Here is a 21,621-nt window from a genome sequence, read left to right as displayed (position 1 = left end):
CGCCCCCTCCCTTTCTGTCTCTCCCATCCCACCCCTCAAACACACACACACACGCCCGCACAAACCTAGATCGCCTTGGAAAGAAAAGGGCAGTCCTCGTTTTTATTTTTCCGAGCGACGTTATTTATTTACTCCAGGCCCTATCTCGGAGGAAATGGGGCGAACAGAGGGGATCTCTGAGGTGGGGAAGGAGGCAAAGAGGCAAAAAATAAAAAAGTTCAGCCGGGAGACATGACTAAACCCTAACCAGGAAAACAGTGTGTCGTCCCCCCCCCCCAAAAAAAAACACCCCGAAACCTTAGCGGAGGGTGCCTGTCCGCTCACCGCGCGTCCCGGAGCCTCGCATTTGAGCCCAGGGATGGTGGAAGAGGAACTCAGGGCAAAGAGGGCTGGAGATGGGGGGGTGTAGGGGGAGAGAGAGGTCGGTGGAATCTAAGCGAGGAGGAGCGGGGAGCTGGGGGGGGGGAAGCAGGGGAGAGAGAGAGAAGCCAGTGTATTCATATTCAAACAAATGGGCCAATTGAACCAGGCAGTGCGAGTGAGCGTCCAATCGGCAGCTAGGAGGCAATGGCGTTGCTTTGCATAAAGCAATATTTTGTGTGGGAGCGAGCGGAGCATTTGCATGCGTGGAGTGATTAGTGGGTTTGAAAAGCGAGCCCTGGCTCAGCCTCATTTCCCGCTCTGGTTCAGGCGCAGGGAGGAAGTGTTTTGCTGGAAGATGATGACAGAGGTCAGGCTTTGCTAATGGGCCAGTGGGGAGCAGGGGAGGCGAGGCAGAGACCAGGCGCACACATACATTAATACACTTGAACCATCACCAATCAGCATAGGTGTGCTCTGTCTCTCCCTCTCTCCCTCCCTCTCTCCCCCCTACTTCGCTCACATCCTCTTTCTTTCTCCCTCTCCAGTCAGTGACAGCCCATTTTATTGTCAATCTCTGTCTCCTTCCCAGGAACTCAAGATCACACAACCAGCAGCTTCAGTGGAGAAAAACTCTTTTACTGGCAACCCTTTTTAAGGCACCATCATTTCAAATCAGGGGCGCTTTTTAAAACTATTGACAGGAGCTTTGACAACAAGACAGGATGCCTCAGAAAGGTGAGTCTGCTCGTTTCTTCTCCTCGCTTCAGTTCATTTTAATATTTAGACAGGTCTCTCCCCCCCTTTCTCTCTCCCCCCCCCCCCTGTTTCGCTCACATACACACCATTTCTTACATTCCGGGAAAGGATCTTAAACGAGATGCCAGTCTCAAACTTTGTCCTTTTCGCTCCAGCCTTCTTTCTCCTCTTCTTCTCTTTCCTCCTCTTCCTCCTTCATGGACCGACCCCCGCCCCTGTTTTCTGAGAAAGCATCTCTCTCTTTCTCTGGATAGCAACAGCAGCAGACTCGCCCGGCCTTTCTGCTAGACAGAGCCCCACGAAAGGCTTGCTCCGTTTGGCACAGTGCGGTAGGGACGGCCAAAGCTGTAGGGATCATCTGAGCGCGCGCACACACACGAGAATGCATCACACCTGGTTCCTATGAGGGGCATTTGTTGTTGCGGTTGTTGTGAAGGAGGCGTTATGGACCACACTGCGTTGCTCGGCCGCTTGCTTTCTTGGGAAGCTGGGTCCATCCAAGCTCAGCGTCTTTCTCCCCCGCTTCTTTTCCCTGGTTGCTTTGTATCTCCGTCAAGCTGAAGCTGTGTGTGCGTATGCGTGTGTGTTGATGAGGGACTTTCGTTTAGGCAACTCTCGCTTCTCCCTTTATTTATGTCTAGATATCTCTTTTCCCCCTCAAACTAACCGACCTTAAGGAAATGGGGAAGAGAGAGACACGCGAGCCGGCGGGAGGGGGGGACGACGACACAGAGTCACATTCTAGGCCAAGTCAGGTCTCAGTAGTTGTATCCGGGAAGGTCTGAGCGGAGCTGAAGGACTGTCACTCTCAATCAAGCAGCCGCGAGATCTCCCCAAACTTGTCCACGACGAGACTAGGAATGAGCAGAACTTTCTAACTTGATCACTACCTGGCTCGAAGTACAAACTGTTTAAACAAAAACAGCCACAAAAAAATAACATTTCTCTCTCTGCGCTCTTTGCCACCCCCCCAGCACTTCACTCAAATCTCCGAGATCGTTTAAGTCTCCTGAGTTTTGCGCTCCAAAGAATCTGCGATCAATAGCTCCCACCACCCCATTCTCCACAAGTTTCTAGGCTAGAGAATGTTGTCTGCTTCCTTTTCAAGTAGCAAATGGGTTTTTTGTTGCTGTTGTTTTGGTTTGATTTTGGATTTTCGAAATCTCATTTCCTTGTTGGGTGGATGTTTTGAAGTTTCGCCCAGACTCACGTAAAATGCAGGGCGACCCCAAAGAAAGTTCATTCCCCACCTCCTCGCTTCTTCAGTGTTTCCACCTCTACCGCCATACATTGAGGCTGAGATTTTACGCACACTTTCATGTGAGAATAAACGTCACTGAAACAAAAAGCATTTCTGAGTGAACTTGCATAGGCAAGGGCTGCACAAGTGATCGCTTCAGGAGTGCAAGAATAAACTTCTGTATGTTTTCTTTAACTCTATTTAAACTAATCTAACTAGGGGGAGGGAACAATAAACCACTGGCTTCTTCAAATCAGGGGTTTAAAATACGAGGGGAGAAACTCCTGACGCGACCAGGCTTACAAATAAACTTTTCTGGCCCAGTCGAGAGCACCGAGCAGTTCCTTCCAGAAAGTGAAGCCATTCATTATGGCTGGAGGCTGAGCGTCTTTATAGGCCTAAAATAATAATTGTGGTCTTTGGCAATAAATTTTTATAGCCGGTGACCTTTAGCAAACGTCTCCACGCCAATGGATTAGCGTTTATCTTTTGCTTATTCGGCCTGGGATTGTAAACGTTTGTCATCTTAATAGCTAATTATGTTTGCAGCGGAGGGGAGGATCAAATCTCAAAGACGATCAGATTAGATCCAGATTTGGAGATTTAAATAGGAATTTGCAGATTAGGCCTAGCCGGGACCAGGGAGACGTTGCGTTTCGCGTAGGGTTTGTAATCTCACCGGGGTATTCGATCGAGGCTGCTCTCTGCCTACCTGAATCTCTTTGTGAATAATTTCATTTTAAAAATTCAGTAAAAAGGAGCTACTTTCTGGCAAAGAGAGAAACTCCACCATTATTGCGCTTCCGGGTGGGGGAAGGGAAGAAGGGTCGGTTTTGCTGGTGGTTGTAGAGCTCAGTCCACCTTCTAATTAAAATAGCCCAAAAGCCCAAATCTTTCTCTCTCTCTCTTTTATCTCTTCACTCCCCCCCTACCCCAATTTTGCTGTCACGGATTCATCAGAATAACGCCTCGGTTTGTTTGTTGGTGCCTGAAACCAGCTAGCCGTCTTTGTTTGTTAACACCCCAAATAAGTGCCAAAGTGAGTTCCTTAAAATGCGTTTCGCCAGTTGGTATAGCAGAGACTGGGAAGTGTTCACAATAACAGTCCCCCGCGCCTGGGCGAAAAAGGCTCTCTCTCTCGTTGCTTCTCACGCTTCGGCGTCTTTCTGTCTTGGAGCGGTTGTCCGGCGTGCAAGCGTGTGTCCCGGCAGACGTGTTTGGTGTGTTAAAGGGGCGCCTTCTGGAAACTCTGGGCGACTGGAGGCACCGGCTTTTTCCGGAGAAGGGTCCAGGGCGCTCGGCTCGGCTGCTAATCAGGTGCCTCTCCAAAGCGGAGTAAATATTTACCACCGAGCGCCTCATTCACGCTGCGAGAGGAGTCCTTGTTCCGTGTTGATTTTCTTTCCCCCCTTTTAATGGGACGTAGATGGCTTTGGGGGAAAAAGCACTTTAAAAAATCATACCGGAGTCGTTTGGGACCCGGAAGAAGATGCCTCTTTTTCTATGTAGAAAGAATAAAATTAATATTCATTAAAGCCTGGAAAGAGAAGAGATTTTTTAAAGCTTCCAAAAAAATAAAAAAAATAAAGGGGGGAGGTTTTGGGGACGAATAAAATGAAGGCTGCCACTATTTCATTATTTTACCTCCTCTCTCTCTCTCTCTGTCTTCTCTCCCCTCTTTTTTTTTAAAAGCAAAACCTCTTGAATAGGTTCTTTATTGTAATTGTCTCACCCCAATTGAGCACCCCACTGCGCTGTTGTATCTTTTTACAACCCCTAACAACTCACACCAGTAACATAATTACCTCCAGATATTTATAACGAGAAATTACTTTTCTATTTTCCCCCTGCTAGGCTGGGAACCTAAAAAGAAAGCGCTGGGACCCAATAAATAAATACATGCAACACAGAACATCAAGAACTGCAGAACTTCTTTTGTTGTTGCATTATTCCTCGTCTTATTCCTCAAAAGGCCGGTTTAAAAACAAAAACAACCCAAGGCAGGGCTTGGGGCTGGCCAGGCTGCGTGGGTCAAGGCGGGCCCTACAGAAGGGAGGAGGAAGGCCGCTGTGTGCCCCCCCTCCCACCCGCTCCTTTGTAAGTTGGAGGGTTGTTGGGAACGCGGAGTTGGGAGGCTGCGCCGCGGCCCGTTCCGGAGGAGGCTGCCTGGCTGGGGTCTTGCGCTCGGCGTTTGGGTAGGGGAGTAAAATGGAGGCCATTGTTCGCCTTCTGGAGGCTTTGTATTCCCAGCCCTCACCCCCTCCTGGCCTTACTTTTTAAAGCACTGAGGCGAGGTAGACAGCGTGTGTCACAGTACAGTGAAAAAGGGGAAGATCTAAAGACCAAAAAAGAAGTTAATCACAATAAGTGGATTTCTCTCTCCCCCCCCCCCCACCTCCCCACTTCTCTCTCCCTCTTCGGGTTTTGTTTTTTCAGGATGGTTAGTAGTGCCCCGAAAAGAATCACCAGAGTGAAGTAGCTCCCAAACATGTGTGGTTTAAAAAGAGAAAGAAGTGTCCCAGCACACCCACCCACGCCCCATGCAAGAGAGCAGGATTTGCCCCTAAGCAACCTGGAGAGGTTGCAGCTGGGGTAGGGGGACCCAGGGAGAGAAAGTGCCAACAAACTCTGCTGGCCACCTCTTTTCAGAGAAAGGGTCCTTTGGCCCCAAAGTGCAGCGCGAGGACGTCGCGCCGGCTCCCTTCAGCCAAACCAAGCCCAACCAAAGTCGAGGTCCTGTTTGTAAATACGGACACAAAAGGTGTCACAGATCAGAACTCTTTCCTATGGGCAGGAGGCGCTCCAGTAAGGCGTGCTGGGAAAAACTTGGGCATCTTTTCTCTCTCTCTCTCTCTCTCTCTCTCTCTCTCTCTCTCTCTCTCTCTCTCTCTCTCTCTCTGTGTGTGTTTCTGAATCTTTTGAACTGCCTTTCTCTTCCCACCCCCACCTCCAAATGCGAGGCGGCTATGACTGGGGTGGGTGGCGGGGAGGAGGTTAGGGAACGCAAATTTAAAAGTGCTTAATATACTTTTAATATACTTTTCCCCTCATCCTAGCGGGAAGACTTTAACAAGCGCTACGCAGATGTGTGAGTCGTTAAATTGCCAGAGAGGAGAGTCCGCTCATAAATCAGGCAAGTTGGAAGCACCTTCTACTTTCCCCGTCCCCGTCCCCCATCACTAGAAGACTTCTCACGCTGCGACCCATTTTCCTTGGTGTTTCACGAACCCTCACTGCCACAGCCAGTTTGCCGAGGAGAAGGCCACGGCTGGTTTATGTTTATTTATTTTTTAAAGAACTAGACTTGCTAGGTTGAAACGTTTCCAGGTTTTTTGTTATATAGGCTCTGGGGCTGGGAGGGTTTTCCATGATATATATAAATATATATATAATATTTGACATCATTTGGGAGGCCAGCAGAAAGCAACGAGGCCTTGGAGACCTGGGCACTCAGCGCAGCGCAACTACCTGCCCGCGAGCTTCCCTCCCCTGATTAAAGCCTGTTTTATTACTCATAGAATCTTATCCGCGAGCCACGTGGGATCTTGCTCCATCAATCCACCATGCAGAACAGTAAGTGACTCTCCCTCTTATTTCACGACTCTGCCGGCTTGAGGATGTCGGTGTATTATTGGGGTGGGTAGTGTTTGTGTGTGCTGGGCGGGGGTAGAGAGGCGGGGGAAGGTATAGAATTTCACATTTTCAAAATACTAATCATAGCAGAAGTGGCTCCTTCTGGAAAAGGGGGGCTGTGAAGCTTAGGAGAGTTACAACACCCGGCGCTTGGTGGCTGCCATTTGAGTCCTTCGCCTAGGAGAGATGCAGCTGGTAGTTCTTGCAACAGGAGACGGTGCAGCGACGCGCTCCTTTTCCCGAATGGAGATTTCCGAGGCCGTGATCCGAAGCACCCTTACTTGGGGAGGGGATGTAAGTGCCCTTCTCGTTTCCATGGGACTTACTTCCAAGTAACTGTGCTTGGGAAGATGGAGGCGTGAGCGAGCTGCTTTGTGGATGGCGCGCCTGGAGTGATTGGCCACCCATTGAGTGTGGAATTGACCACTCCAGAATCCCATTGCTCATGGATCGGATCTGCAGCCACTGGAGTAAATCAGCTCTTTGTGAGTGTTTGGGGATTTTTTTTGGGGGGGGGAGGGTGTCGATGTAAGGAAAGTCCTCTGAATGGGAAGGGAAGACATGATCGGATCATTTTCTTTGGTCTTCTTTTGGTTGGACTCTCCTCACAAAATCTCGCGGTGATGGAGTCTCGATGACCTAAATGTCTGGCGCAAAGTCCTGGCGCAGGGAAGCTTGTGCAGATTTGAAAATTCTTGGGGCGAAAAAGGTAGATGGATTAAATAGATTTGTAACCCAGGACGAGAGATCTACTGAGTTGCGCGAGATGTGACAATAAGGGGGCAGTTTGTTGTGGTGCAGTTGAAATAAATCTGAGTGGCCGCGGGAAAGTCCGTCGAGAATGCAACTCGATTTAATGCTCCCGTGAGAAAGCGCAACATTTCTGGAAGCCAGTCTCATTAAAAATCGATCTGGTTTGCGCAAGTGTGTTTAGGATTGCGGCGATGGGTGCTTATAGATCCATCCTGTTAGATTTGTAGAGGCTGGCAAAGCGGAAAGGTTGGGAGAGCCACCCAATAGCTTCACAGTTTGGATGTGTTGACATAATAAACTCCAGCGCCGTCCAGGAGGCAGGGCAAGCGAGGGTCACCGAACCCGGATTCAGAGGACAGTCGCATCTGTCTGTGGTTGTTTCATTGCAATCAGCTCCAACATGTTTCGAAGCCAAGGCGACCTCGAACTGGAATTAACTGCCTCGATCGGATTTTTTTAAAAAAATAAACCAGAACCTCCCTTGATTGCACACAATCAATCGTCCGCCAAGCAAGTTGCAAACGCGCAAGAAGTTCCCATGTCACTAACTGTGTTCTGTGTTCTTCTGGCTGGAGGAATGTGGGGATTTGCAAAAAAGGGGCGAATGTCAAAGCGATCGAGACTGAAGGCCTTGGCTGAGAAAATGTTGGTCACTTGTGGTGGTCTGGGGCCGGGGGCTTGGGCTGGGAAGCGAAACCTGGAGCTGAACCCACCAGACTTAATGAAAACTCAGGAAGATGAAAGATTTTGTCCCTTTCAATCGTCTTCCAGACCAGCTTGGCAGCAGCTGCTTAACGGCTTCCTGATAAAGCTGTGCGCTTGGATGTCAAATTAATAGAAGGGAGACCCTTTGCTTCCTGTAGGATTGCCTTCCGAGAGGACTTGGTTTGGCCAGGCTTCGTGTGAGGGACGCCCTGCATAGGCCTGTCTTGCTATCCTCTCCCCACTCCCGAGAGGGAATCCCCAATGACAGCGGCTTCTCACAAAGCGCCCTTATTTGGACGTAGATTCCTCTAGAAGCCGAGGGACCGGGCGCAATCCCGCCACACCCCCAGCCCTCTTTGTGTTTGGGGGAGCCCGATGGTACCCACAGTGGAACAGCCCACTGGGATAAAGGTGTCAGTTGCGCAGAACTCGCAAACAAAGCAATCCTTCTCAGAGGGCCTTGTCTGGATTTCCAAGCGAAGTCTCGCAAGGTTGCGGCAGTTTGACCCGCATTCTGGACCATCAACTCCGCTGATTTTCAGCGTGTTGGTGGAAAGGAAATCTGTGACACTTCCTAATAAATATACTTAGGGCGCTGGCGGAGCAGATCAGCCGCCTTCCCGCGGACTTTGATTGGGAAATTAAGTCCCGTCGACTTTCCTGGGTGTAGGGAGGTCGGATGGGCTAAGGGACAATCCAGCAGTCACAAGGGATGCACTTTTAAGTTCTCAGGAGTCCACCAGAGAGTTGCAGCACCTACTTTAATCTCTCCTGCTGGGGCCAAGGGAGACTTAAAAGTGCATAGCTTTGGATGGCTGGAACGGGGCCTGGTTGCCCAGAAAATGCCCCTTCCGTGAGATAATGTTGAGCTCGTTAGCGAGTTGCTGTCATGTTTAAAGATGCTGCCTTTGAAGTCAAAAGCCGGCCAAGTATTTCTTCCTCAAGCGAAGGTACTTCAGAGTTTAGTTGACTCGGCCTGGGCATTTATTTTGGCCTTTCGCGCAGGATCCGGGATTATCAGGGTTTCTTTAGCTGCCACTCTCTTTACTTGGGAGTTGGCCCCATTGAACTCTGGCAGGACTTTCTTCCGAGTAAACGGGGCCGGGTCTTCATGACGGCGGCCCTTCTTCGTCTCCCTCTGGCCGCCAGTCGAGTTGAAATCCTTGGCGGGGATTCCCTAGCCAAAGGCGGTTCGCTGTAGAGCTGCTGGCGCCGGCTTTCCGAGGCCCCACTCGATTTCCTCCTAGGAAGGGCTTGGGGGTCCTTGCAGGAAGGTTGGAGCCCTGCGCTCAGCTCTTGGACTGTGGGAGAAGGGTGGACGCATTTCTAAGCATACAAACCGGATTGTGGGGACCGAGAGCGCCTTTAAATTGCCCCGTGTGCTGGGATTCTTTTGGGCGATTCCGCGTGGCGGACCGTGGCAGCGTGATGATAAACTTTTCCGGCCGGGAAGGCCTGTATTTATTCTGTTGCTTCCTTCTCCTGGGATCCCTCTTAAACCGACGGTTTGCTAAGCCTTAGCGCTGATCAGAAAGAGACGCGGTCAGGGTGGAGCAGGGAGACAGGCATGGAGGCCGAGCCCTCCTCTCTCCTAGCCGGGGCCCTTGGCCTTGAGGCACAGCTCATCCCAAAGTGTTAATCGGAGGGCCAGAAGATGCCTCGATGCCGGCCCTTGGCGCTCGCTTTCTTCTCCCCCTCCCCTTCAGCCCGTGCAGGAGTGGAGCGAGGAGATCCCGTCCGGGTGAAGCCCGGGTTTTGCGCAAAGGTCGCCGCCGGCTCTGCAGGCTTTGTGCGAACAACTCCTGGGTGTATGTGGTGCCGGGGCTCCAAATTGACACCATATGCTTTCCTATTAGAAGCCTAGCCCCAGAAAGGCGAGGCGCTTAATCGTTGCCACTGGGCTCGAACTGCCTCCCCTCTCCAGGGAAATTAAGGCATTGATTAAGGCTTAACCTTTTTACGCGCAACTTGGGAGTTTGGCATTCCTCGTTGGGCCGCGCGCGGAGATACATTTCTGGCGGGGCTGCGGGCAAAGGGCCTCCTGTCCACAGCCCCATGCGTGTGTGGGAGTGAAAGAGCGAGAGGGAGATCTTGCTCCGTGGATCCCCAGGCCCCAAGGAAACATCACAGCCACGGGATTGGGAGTCCCATTGGTTTCCGTGAGAGAGAATGAAGCACGTGCTCATCTCTCTGAAACACCCCCCCCCCCGCCGCCCCACCACCCCTCTGAAAAACAATGGGTCTCTGATAAGGGCTTGCCGAGGCTGGATCGGGTCCCTGAGAGACTGGAGAGGAGAGCAACCCAGATTCCACGACAATCCAGGGCAATGGAGAGGGAGGGTGAAGGTAAGGGGGAGAAACAGGGAGTTGGGTGGGGTGGGGAAGGGGAATGTGTCCAGAACCACCTAACCTAGGAGTGGTGATTGGGAGGATTAAAAGGGGGGCATTTGACGCCCCACCTCCCCGACCCGGGGATGGAAGCTCCCTCCCCTTCTTCACATACTTGGGGGGGGGGAGATGAGCAGGTCCATCCGAGAGGCAGAGAGAGAAAAAGAGGATCTGTGCCTTGTGCCCCCCCCCTATATTTCTTAAACCGCACACGTTGGTCGGTTCTCTAGTGGCTTTTACGCTCATGCCTCTCTCTCTTTCCCCCCGCACCCCTCCCCTCCTCCTTCACCCTCCCTTCCCTCCATCGCTCTCCAAACCGCATGTCACTTCGGATCTATCGAGGAGGCAGCGCGCCCCCTCGGTTGTGTCCGCACTGGCCCCGTGGCTACCTTAAAAAGTCGCTTCCCCTCGAAGGGGAAACGAGTAGAGTTCAATCTCGTCGGAGTGATACCCAAATCCGGACAGAAAGGGTCGTTTTTATCATGCTCCTGTTTGTCGTGACGATGCAATTTTCAAAAGCGGAGCACTGTCATAAAGTGACACGTCTGCCACAAGTGCTCCAACTGATCTTTTCAATTAGCCTTCCATGCATGATCCGGGGCGACTTCCGCCTATTTCCAGAAATTAAGCTCAAACTTGACGTGCAGCTAGTTTTATTTTAAAGACAAATGTCAGAGAGACTCATCATATTTTCCCCCTCTTCTATATTTGGAGCTTATTTATTGCTAAGAAGCCGAAGCTCCTGGAGTCAATTTAGCAGGAGGCTCCAAAGAGAGGAGGAGAGCAGAACACAGAGAGACACACAGAGAGGGAGAGAGAGAGAGAGCCCAGACCTTCTCCAGGGAGCCTTTTGCCTCCAAAGCCTCAAGCTGCAGGTTGGGGAATTATTTTCGAACCATTTTTTTTTAAAGAAATTCATTCGCGTTGCTTTTGGCCAAGTGAGCTGTAGCTAGGAGGATGATTAGGGACTGTCGCAAAGCTCAGAATAGACCACTCCGATTTATTTTCCTTTTAAAATAATAGCAACAATTCCCTTTTCCCTCGCCTTCTTTTCCATACCAGGAATTTGGGGTGTGGGGATCTTGGTGGCATTTAGGGGGCTAAGAGAGACGGAGGGCAGGAGGCGCCTGTTTTTGGCTTAGCCAGTTTCTGATCCAGGCAGGTTTTGTGCTTTCTGTGGTGGGGCGGGCGGGCGGGCGAGGTGGACTTTCTGTGGATGGGCTCCAGGCTGCGTTGGGTCCACGCGCTGCTGGGTCTCGAAAGGCATCTTCCACCTCCCGCCGCCCCATGGAAGAGAGAGGGGACGGTTCTTCCTTCTCCCCACCCCCAGCCACCCCCTTTCCCCCACAGTCGGCTGTGTGCCCTTCACTCGCCGGCTGGTGCCAAGGCTGCTGAAAGGATGTCTCTGAGTGAAAGTGTGTAACCAAATGTTGCTCTTCTGGGCTTGAGAGGCAGAGCTGGGACCGTGAATGGAGCCTTAGAGAGGAGTCAGCGTCGAGCTTAGAAGGGGGGATGGCGGAGGATTGGGGGGGGGGAGAGGAAGGGAAGGAGACCAGTTCAAAGGGGAGAAAGTCTTTGTGGTGGTGGAATTTTCCTTTGATGATCATATGTATATCTATCTATCTATATCTATCTATCTATGAATGAATGACTTTCCTGTATAGAACGTGCTTTGCAACTGGTAAAATAGATGGTTGTTGGAGTAACGGTGGCTACTTGGCTGCAGTGATTTTGCCTAGGGAGGTGTGTGCATCGTGTGTGTGTGTGTGTGTGTGTGTGTGTGTGTACAGTCTTCATACCTGAGATCCACAGCCATAGGTCTGGCTCGCCTGTGCCCGCGCTAAGTGGGGCTTTTCTCTTTGCCAACTCCAAAGCAGAAACCAGAAAAGCGCCTGATTTGGGTTGTTTGATTGTTGATTTCGCTGTTCCCCACCGACCCCCCATCCCGACCCCTTTCCCCTCCCCCCCCCCACTCTCTGTCTCAGCAGCAGCAGCAACCTGACCGGGGAGGAGGGAGCTGGGGCGCCCCAGGTCGTCCTTCTCCAGCTCAGGTAGCCGAGGCTTCCATTGTCCTTGTTTTCCTCCCCCCACCACGCAGGTCACAGCGGCGTCAACCAGCTCGGCGGCGTGTTTGTCAACGGTCGGCCGCTGCCAGATTCAACCCGACAGAAAATCGTGGAACTCGCCCACAGCGGGGCTCGGCCGTGTGACATCTCCCGAATCCTGCAGGTGAAAATGCGCCTCGCCTTCCCAGCTCCAGCAACCCTACGCCAGCCTGGCTTGGGGAAGGAAGGAACAAACCAAAGCAAAACAAAACAAAAACAAAAAACCGGACACAGCCTATCCTGGGGGTGGGTGGGTGAGGGAAGGGTATTATTCTGTAGCTGCAACCTTCCGTCTCCAGCCTATTTGGGGCGGGGGGAGGGGCAGAGAGAAGGATTCTTAAAAAAATTAAATCACCATCAATCTGCTTCTCAAAACCACGGGGATAGAGCTATCTATTTTTTCCTTAAGTCAATGGCTGCTTGACAACCTGATATGCCTTATTTCCATATGTACGCCTGTATTCTGTTGGCGAATATTAGTTGGCTGGAGTGACCTGACCGATGCAATGCGCCCGATCCTAAGGACGCTTCTTTGGAAGGCAGAGCCCCACGATTGGTTAAGGGACTTCTTTCCAAGCAAGCGTGTGCAGGTCAGGGGGGTGTTAAACTGTCCGCTTCCCCCTCCATGTAACTGAAAGTTTCTGCATGCAAATTTATGTATGTATGTATATATATATATGTATATGTGAATAAGCAATAAGCAACGCTGGTTTCTTTTGAAATTGCTGCCTGTTTATCCCTCGAAGCTCATGAGAAAACGATTTGGCCGGGGATTTGGCTTAGGGATACAGTATCATTCCCGTTTTATAATCCACCCACACCTTCCCAATCCTTCCCTCTTCCCGAAATCTGAGTATTTTGGAAACTGAGCTGATGATGTCTATATTAACATTTCTTCCAATATCTGACATTTTTCTCCAGTTTTTATCCCCCTCCCCCCTTCAAAGTGGGTTTTAAATAAAAAAAATCAAAAAAATCTCACCTTTGTAGCGTGTAGGGCCACAAATGTAATATTTTTTAAAAGAAAAAGAAAGAAAAAGAAAAGAAAAACCTCTCTAAGTAAGTTCTCATACCATTTAAGGTATATTTTTGTGTTATAGACCCATGCAGATGCAAAAGTCCAAGTGCTGGACAATCAAAACGTAAGCTTGTCATTGTTTAATGCATACTTAAACAATTTTATTTTTGTCTTGAAATTATTAATAATGTGATTTTCTGTCCGCTTCCCTGATGCAGGTGTCGAATGGCTGTGTGAGTAAAATTCTGGGGAGGTATTACGAAACTGGCTCCATCCGACCGCGGGCAATCGGAGGTAGCAAACCGAGAGTAGCGACTCCAGAAGTTGTAAGCAAAATAGCACAGTATAAACGGGAGTGCCCCTCCATCTTTGCTTGGGAGATCCGAGACAGATTACTATCGGAGGGGGTCTGTACCAACGATAATATACCCAGCGTAAGTTCATCAATAAATCCTTTCTCTCTCTCTCTGACCTAGAACAATAGCAGGAGACCTGTCGCTAACTCCCCCTTCTCTTTGATCTTCTAGCACGAAGGAGCCCCTCCCCCTGCAATTTCTCCCTCCCCCGCCCTTGGGTAAGGGCAACATTTGGCACAAATAACTTATGGGTGCCCTTAAAAAATGCTCAGGACTCATCCTTGGCTTTTGAGCTAACAGGGCTCCGAAAACCAAGGTGGCTTTGGGAGGCTAAATACCCCGCCCCAGGGTGGTGGGACCAACTGGGAACTCTCCTCGAGCGAATTATGAATGTGCAAAGCAATGCGGGGGGGGGATTTATTTCTAGGTTGAAAAACACAGGGCATTTCTGCCCGGGTTGTGCGTTTTCCATAAGGTGCAGTTCTCCCGACGAAGGAACTCTGCTGAGCACAACCTGCTTAAGTCCCTAAATAGTTTTCAGACGACTGCTGCTCTAAACGCGTTGGCTGGCGAGAGAACCCCGCGTATTGCAGGGGACACGTCCTGGCTTTCAAGGGCGACCGCAGCCCTCTCATCTCCCGCCTCGCTTGCCCTGCTGAACAGGCGAGCCGGCTGCCATTCTCACAGCCCATTTGCTACAGAGTAGTCCTGCTGCAGTCAGCAGTCGCGCAAAAGGGTCGCGATGGTTTCGATCGGTGGCCTGTTTGGAAGAGACTCCCATTGAAATCGGTGGGAATGGTTTCTTTGTAAATAAATTTGGGGGCTGGGTTTTCTTTTTTTAAGTCCTCTTACGCACACACAATCCACACACACACACACACACATCCTCTGGGACTGACAGCAACGTCCCAGTGGTTCTAGAGATCTGTGGCCAGCGGGTGGGGGAGGGGGGTTGCTCCTGCTGTTGTCGCCGCTTTGTTTCCAAAGCGGCTCCTCTCCTTGCTACCATCGCGTTGAATGTCGCTTCCTTTTCAGGTATCTTCGATCAACAGAGTCCTCCGCAACCTGGCTAGCGAAAAGCAACAGATGGGGGCAGATGGAATGTATGACAAGCTAAGGATGCTGAACGGGCAGACCGGGACGTGGGGCACGAGGCCGGGGTGGTACCCGGGGACCTCCGTGCCAGGACAGCCAACGCAAGGTAAGCAGGAGAGAGAGAAAGAGCAAGCCTCCTCCTCCTCCTCCTCTTCTCCCTCCTCTCCCTCCCCCCACCCCACCCTGATCAATCCGATTTTTCTAATGACCCATCAAAGTCCAAAGTGGTAAAGCTCGACACGCTGGTCTGCCTCGTGGTTCCACCTCCGCGGCAATCTGCTCCTCCTCCTACTTTATCTCGAGATGGTCAGCGGTGGGGTGGGGGTGGGTGGCTGGGTGTCGTGTGAATACTGTACTCAGGAGGGCAACAGTCGGAGAGGCGTTTGAAAGGCAGCAGCTTTATTTTAAACCGGATCTTTTTGGCAGCCCTCAACCCTACCCTTTCCTTTGGACACACATTGGATCGAAAAACTCCCTATAAGCACACGCGCACATGATTAAAAATGGGCTTTAAGTAGTTTACAAACCAGACCAACGACCACGCCACCCTCTCCTTAGAGTCTGAGACGCTCAAGCGCTGACGGAATGCGAGGAAAACACCCTTGTATCCGACTGCGCTTTCAGGGTAATTGACAAATTTTGTGACTCTGTGGAGGAAGCACCTAGAAAGATGGACGAGGAAGCAAGAGAAGCTTCTGGCTTCTGATTAGCTGGTTGGCTTCCATCTCGGCGTGTCTTTTCTTTGCTTGCAAGGGTAGGAGAGGGAATTAGGAAGGTAGGACAAACGTAATAGCCTTTGCGGGAAAAGCAGAGGAGAAGTGGGTCGGCTGGATTTTCCTCCAGGTTGCGTGCGTGCGTGCGTGCGTGCGTGCGTGCAGTCACTGAAAAGGTCACGCTCCAGGTTGGAGCTGGTTCTGCATAGGTTTTCTGTGGCGCGCCTTCGCTCCTCAGCTAGACGTGCTCCCACTTGGCCAATGTGGGTCCCTGTTTACGAGGAAGATTAATAGGTGTTTGTTGTAGGGAATGGCGAGAGGTTAATGCGGAGGCTCCGGGGCGGGTTGCGCTCCTTCGCTCCTGGAGATGCTGTAATAATCGCGACGGGTTTGTTTTTGTTTGCCAAGGCGGCCTCTCGGTGGGCCACGAGACCTTTCTCTGGCTCTGGTCAGTCTCTCGGGAGAGGTGTCTCCCCAACAACCTGATTTTTTTCTTTCCATCCCGAAAAGGAGGTTAAGATACGAGAGAAAGAGAGAGAGAGAAAAGAAAGAAATCAGTAACAATATGCGGAATATCTGGTACAAAGGATGTTTCTGTCACACGCAAGAATTTGTTATGGGAACAATTCTGTCGCTATGTAATTGCTCATTAGAGATCGTTTTGTTTCTCATTAAGGCGACATGAATAAGCGTCTAGTTGAAGGAGACAGCTGTAGAAATGTTCCACAGGAGACCTCTGGACACGATATGGCTCCGCTTGCCAATTAGACATGTCAGTTTTAAGAGAAGGGAGCAGTCTAGGAGGGACCCTGGAAAGACAAGAGCTTCGGGGCATCCTATTACCGTCCCAACTCTCAGATCTCCCATTGGGGAGGAAGAATGCCGTGGGGCTGGAGGATGACGGGGAGCCAGCCTGCTCACTGAGACCCCCCACCCCACCCCCACCCGCCGGTTAGCACCTTTGACACTTCAGTCCTAACTAACCACACTTAGTTGGAACTGAGTTCCACTGACTTCAATGAACCATCCTTTTTCAGAATGGTGCTCTGAGTGGCTGAGTAGGTGCGCCCCTGGGAGGGATGGAAGGGTTAGGGAGACCTGATCCGGCACCCAGGTCTTTAAGACCACATATTGCCGACCTCTTCCAAAGGGAGAGTGGCGTCCATGTGGTGTAAGGAGCGAAAAACAAGCCCAATCAAGAAGAGCCTTGTGGTACCTTCAAGCCTGTTTGTGGTGGCATCAGTTGCCCTGGGTCTTGTTCTGAGTCCATGAAACATATTAGTCTTTCAAAGTGCCACCAGACTTTTAGTGGCTTATTCCAGAACTGGACATCGGGCTGTGGGACTCTAAAGCAGCACCCAGGTCTTTCCAATTCATTAGAGCTGCCAAGTTCTGGAGTAAGGAGAGGGACACGCGAAGCAAAGCGAGGAAGGACCCTTCCGTTGAGGATGGTGGCGTGAGGAACCTGCGCCTGAGCTTCGCTTCGGGATGCGGACAGAGGGTAGGCGGGGGTGGTTGTTGAACGGCGCCTAAAGCCAGCTGTTCAGCTGATCTGAGTAACAGCGATATGAAGGAATCGCCTTCCCCTTACCTGAACTGTAAGCTGCATGGCTCTATAGGCCGCGTTATATATAACTTAGATGGTCCCCAGCGCAAATATTCACTCACAGTTCCTGCAGAGCAATGGAAGAATTCGGATTCCAACCGATTTAAATCAGTCCTGAATATCAGAAAGGCTAAATCGGCCTTTCTTTTTTCTTTGTGTGTATAACTCGGACTTTTAAAGCTAGGAGATTCTCAACACTGGCATCCAGGCTCGTTTTCTTGCTATGGCCCACGGCCTCGGGCACGATCCACCCTGGACTGAAATTAATAAGGAAGAGAGCTAGGGCAGCCCCAGGCTCGTCGAGGGTCTTGCACGGGGAATTTTCCTGGTTGTGTGTTAACTCTGCAGTTAAACCCCACGACGTCTAATCTCAGGCTGACAGTGCCACAATCCTGGGCGCATTTGCCCGGAAGAAGATCAAAATTATTTACAAAGTCCCAAGTCAGGGTCTAGTTAGCTGCAAAACTCCGCATTCTAGCTGGGAAACACGTTGAACTGCAATTCACAGGATTTCTGCGGATTCGGTTTTAAGATTGCTGATGTAAGGATCCGGCCCTCAGGCTAGGGCCCTAAACAGCCCGAGGCTAAGAATGGCTCCAATGGAACTTGCATCCCAACCTTTAGTCAACCCCGCTAAAGCCACCTAACACTGGCTTCTCTGACTTCCTATGTTCTAGAATAGCAACCTTAGCCCTTCTAAGATGGATGGGACTTGCTGTCAGGATCAGGGGGAGCACACAGGCGCAGATTAGCTCGCCCTGACTCGCAACCTACAAGTCACAACCCCAAATAAGAGGATTATTTAAATAGATCATACGTATAGCCTACAGATCGTGGAAGTGTGTGAGAGAGAGTGAGAGAGATCGCTGGCAATTAATAGGGTTCCAGATACTTTAGATCTCATCAGAAGCTGGGAAACTTGGCTTTATTTGAATGTTATATAGGATATTATACCAAAGCGGATCATTGTCATAAACCAGGGCGTAGGAACATATGCAGCCCCACCAAGGGTAAACGGGGGCGGGGGGGGAGTCAAGAAACTCTCTCTGGGTGTCGGAAGGTCCAATTTTGATATCTCACCCTCAGTTTGTTGGGCTCAATATTTCTTCCTCCACACCCACCCACCCCGCTTGGTGCGGGCGTGTTTGCAGCAGTGAGATAACAGGTTGCTTGAAGTCCGTCGCTGTAATATCTGAACCGAGGGCACATCTCATCGCCAGGCGCGTATTTAGATATTTTAAAATCGGGATTCTCTCCCTTCCCAGATGTTGTTGTTGTTTTGAAAGGAAGTAAGATCTGTCGCAGAAGTCATTGGGGCTCGGGCGTGAAGCCCTTTCGGAAAAGACACGGTGTCTTATTCCTCTATAGTTTCCTGAAACAGCAGCGCCCACCCTCATCCTTTAAAATTTAAATTTTAAACCGAAGCACACACCTTCCCCCGCAGAAAAACTGAGGAGATCCTTGGGGTTAAAGATTAACCGGTGCGGGAAAGGGCGCGAGTTTGCTCTCTAAATTCCCCAGCCAGGAGCGCTGGGTCCACAGAATTTTGTTTTCGGTTTTTGTGCTGGATTTCAGGCAGTATTTGGCTAGGGCCCGTGGAGGGAGACGAGAGGCAGGATTCAGCCACTGTAGTTAAGCCCTTGTAAATCCCACCGGTTTTAATGGGAGCGCGCGGATCAATCCATCCCATTTACACCAGTGAGATCTGCTGGTAAGAGGTTTACTCAGAAGAAAAGCTCCGTTTTAGACAATGAGTCCAGCCTCCCATTAAACGCCCATGGGACTCCAGTTTCAAAAGTCCTTAACTGTGGCTAGATCGTTTTCCCCAGAGCGTATTCAGCTGCTCTCCCTAAAGCACATTTACATGGAAGTAAGGCCCACTGGCCGCCGCCGCCGCCTTCTTCTTCTTCTTCTTCTTCTTCTTCTTCTTCTTCTTCTTCTTCTTCTTCTTCCAGTCAACGTGTATAGGATCTGGGTGCCAGGGGTTCAGAGACCCCCATTAATCACCAGTTGCCATATAGTTAAAACAAATGAATGGGAATAAAGCTTGCGGATGGGGGCCTGCTACTATATTCTTGGCCCTGAGTCAACCTCAAAAAAATGTGGACGAGGAAAGCGGGGGAGGGGGCGTAGAGGCCTTGGCTGAGGCGCTGGGGGGGGGGGGAGAGAAGAGGAGAGAGAGACGCGCACTTAAAGCCTTTGCACCACTAAATTAAAATTAATAAAATGCCTCTGCCCTGGAATATTCATGCGGGGGACTCGGGTGCCCCCCCTCGCCGGGCTGCCTCTGTGTTCCTGGATTTTAAGAGTCCATTACTCCAAAAGCATAAGGCAAGGTTAGGTCTCAGAGGGGGACAAATATGGTCTCAATCTGATAAACGCCATGCAGCAGTGAATAAAATAATGGATACATGAGGGCTGACAGAACAAAAAGAGACATCTCTATCCGGGAGAAATTCTCCAGTGATTTAGCGGTTTTAGGGATCACTGAGACACTGTTTCTTATCTCCCCCCCCTCCGCCTCCTCTCGCCCCTCCTTATAAGACTAAAGCCTTCTATAGGATTTAGACACTTTCTCTTTCAACAGATGCTACAATGTTTTGATCCCAGCTCCACAGCTGAAAGGTGCCGCAATCGGTTTGCTATCTTTCTTTCTTTCCCTCCTCTCTGCTAGTTTTCCGCCTCACTGATTAAGACACTAAGAAACTAAGGAATGATTTTATTTCCCAGCGTCTTTTATCCCCCCCCCCCGTTTTTTCCCCTTTCCTGGAAAACAAATCCTATACCCAGCGTCAGATGGTCTAGCTATAGGATAATAGCGACAGCATATTCACTCGCTTTTTCTTACGGATTAGGTCTAGAAGGTGGAACGGGCTATTGAGTTCATTCCTTTATAAGCTTCTTTTTTTTCAAGTCTCATTTTAAAAGAAAGAAAGATATCTTAATTGTCTGGCATTTCTTTTCCCTTAAAAACAAGCACACACGCACACATATCTCTGTCTTTCCAAAGCGAAACTTAAAATAGTTTAAACTGACACTGTTTTGAGGGGCGGGGGGGGGCGGGGGGAGAAAAGAGACTTAAAAAACCAGAATGAAGACAAGCGAAAAAGTTGCCATAAGTGCTCCTTAAAGAAAACGAAGAGCTCTTGATTTCGGGCGCGACCGTCATTCTGTTGAAGTCAATGGGGACCCTCCCATTGATATCCATGGGGCTTTGCGGGTCATTAGAAGCGGAGGTTGACTGGGGAATGGATGAGGAGCGGGTTGAGGTTGCTTCCTTTTTTGTTTTTAAATCCCCCTTAACCTGGAAAAAAAGAAAAAAGAAAACACATCCTGCTTTGGGGGCCATTTTCGCCTTGTAGGAGAGAATGATCCCTGCTTTTCGTGGGTTGAATCTGGTTCCTTTAGTTTTAACGGCTCCTGCCCTTTCTCCCAAACTGCCTTGGCTAAGCGGTGAAAGAGGAGCTGAAAAATGACTCCGCGCGGGCCCTTAGGATCCCAAACAGCAAGCAGCTGAGCTGGGGGATCAAGCCGCAAGTCGCAGCAGACGAAAATTTCCTGCACACCCGCACAAACCCATCCGCACGCACCCTCCAAAGGCGCGCGCCGAAAACGGGCAGATTTGGGCTTTTGCCCAGCGCAGGCACCATCTTCGAGGGAGGGCGCAGCAATAAGGAACGGAGTTGGAAAGATCCGAAAGTGTTGCGTGTTTTTGGAGCACTCCCTTTAACCACAACTACAAAGTAGCCAATTCCCACCCACCCAAAATGTCCCAATTATACCGAAGGTTGTTCCTTCTGGGTCACTGGGACTTCGTTGCCGCTTGCAGGTTTGGTTTGGTTATATACACGCGCTAAGCACAAACCGTTGGAGTTTATTTCCTTTTAACTTTCGTTCATATAAGATATCAATGGGACAAAAAGGTTGAAACCCAGTCATCTTTTCAGCCAGGTGGCCAGAAATGCGATTTGACCGGGGAACTGGTGCGCCGCGATCCTGCGAGCGGCTGCTCCGAACTAAGTGCCGCTGAGCTGTCTGTTAAAATGAGCTCAGCGCTTCTCTTGCCTGATTCCAAAATTGGTTATAAGCTGCAGCGTTTGGATTTCGGGCCATTTTATCCCATGAGTTCAGATTGCATCGCCCGGAAGGAATGATCCCCGACCACGCAGGCATTTTTGACCCTCGGCTAAAGTCTGCGCAGCAAATGCGCCTCTTGATTGGATCTCGCCTGCGTAATGCGCAGTCATTTCAAAGCAGGGAATTCATCTTGGGCTGAAGTACCCGATGCAAATCCCGGTGAACCCAAGCACTCTCCTCCGAAGTGCTTTTAATTACAAATAAGCACATTGGCTTCAGTTTTGAACGGCACACCGTGCCCCTTCCTTTAAATCCAGGAAAGGATTGGGGCCCCAGTCAATTTCACACGTGCATCATTGACTAAGGCGACCAGTGTTTGCCTGGGTTGCGCTCAAGTATCTCCTCAACTACCTCAGCCTGCGTGCAAGGTGTAATGTAGGGCTCAGAGTCCATCAGTCTTGCTGAGAAAAAGCAGAAGGGCTGAAGATCTGAGTGGGCTGCCTTTCTCGGAGGACTCCTGGAAGAGGCTCCTAGCAGTACCCTTAACTTAAAAAGCCAGCCACCAACTCTAGCTAGTAAATAAAAACAGGGCCCTTGTCCTGGACTCTCCTCTGCTAGTTGAAGCTTCTCTAATCTTAGCTAAGTAGTTCTCTCCTCTAACCCCCACCTCTTTCCCCCCTTCCTGGTGTTGAGTAAACAGGCTCAGTGTATGGAACTGGCCTATTCACCAGTTTAGGGGTGTTCTTTCTTTCTTCCTCAGCTCCTATAGAAGGTTTTAAAAAAATCCTAAATAGCATTGAGTAGCCCAGCCCA

General features: G+C 50.4%; 1 protein-coding gene across 14 annotated transcripts in view; it reads left to right on the top strand.

Annotated features, from left to right (window-relative positions):
* Positions 1-21,621, top strand: part of PAX6 (paired box 6) — a 42,552-nt gene that overhangs the window by 9,520 nt on the left and 11,411 nt on the right. For 3 of the 14 annotated variants that reach the window (XM_081175801.1, XM_081175803.1, XM_081175804.1), the window contains exons 2-8: positions 953-1,098; positions 5,416-5,492; positions 5,878-5,932; positions 11,937-12,067; positions 13,044-13,085; positions 13,180-13,395; positions 14,353-14,518. In XM_081175801.1, the coding sequence (XP_081031927.1) occupies positions 5,923-5,932; positions 11,937-12,067; positions 13,044-13,085; positions 13,180-13,395; positions 14,353-14,518 (565 nt within the window). In that variant the 5' untranslated portion in view covers positions 953-1,098; positions 5,416-5,492; positions 5,878-5,922. Of the gene's footprint in view, positions 1-610; positions 731-811; positions 831-952; positions 1,099-4,780; positions 4,800-5,143; positions 5,165-5,415; positions 5,493-5,877; positions 5,933-6,104; positions 6,478-11,936; positions 12,068-13,043; positions 13,086-13,179; positions 13,396-14,352; positions 14,519-21,621 lie in introns of those variants that run through there. The other 11 variants (XM_081175802.1, XM_081175805.1, XM_081175795.1 and 8 more) reach the window with 11 other exon arrangements.

This window comes from Podarcis bocagei (assembly GCF_964188305.1).
Source record: "Podarcis bocagei genome assembly, chromosome: 1".
Taxonomy (NCBI): Eukaryota; Metazoa; Chordata; class Lepidosauria; order Squamata; family Lacertidae; genus Podarcis; species Podarcis bocagei.
Note: the sequence above shows the minus strand (reverse complement) of the source record. Positions and strands in the feature narration are given on the sequence as shown.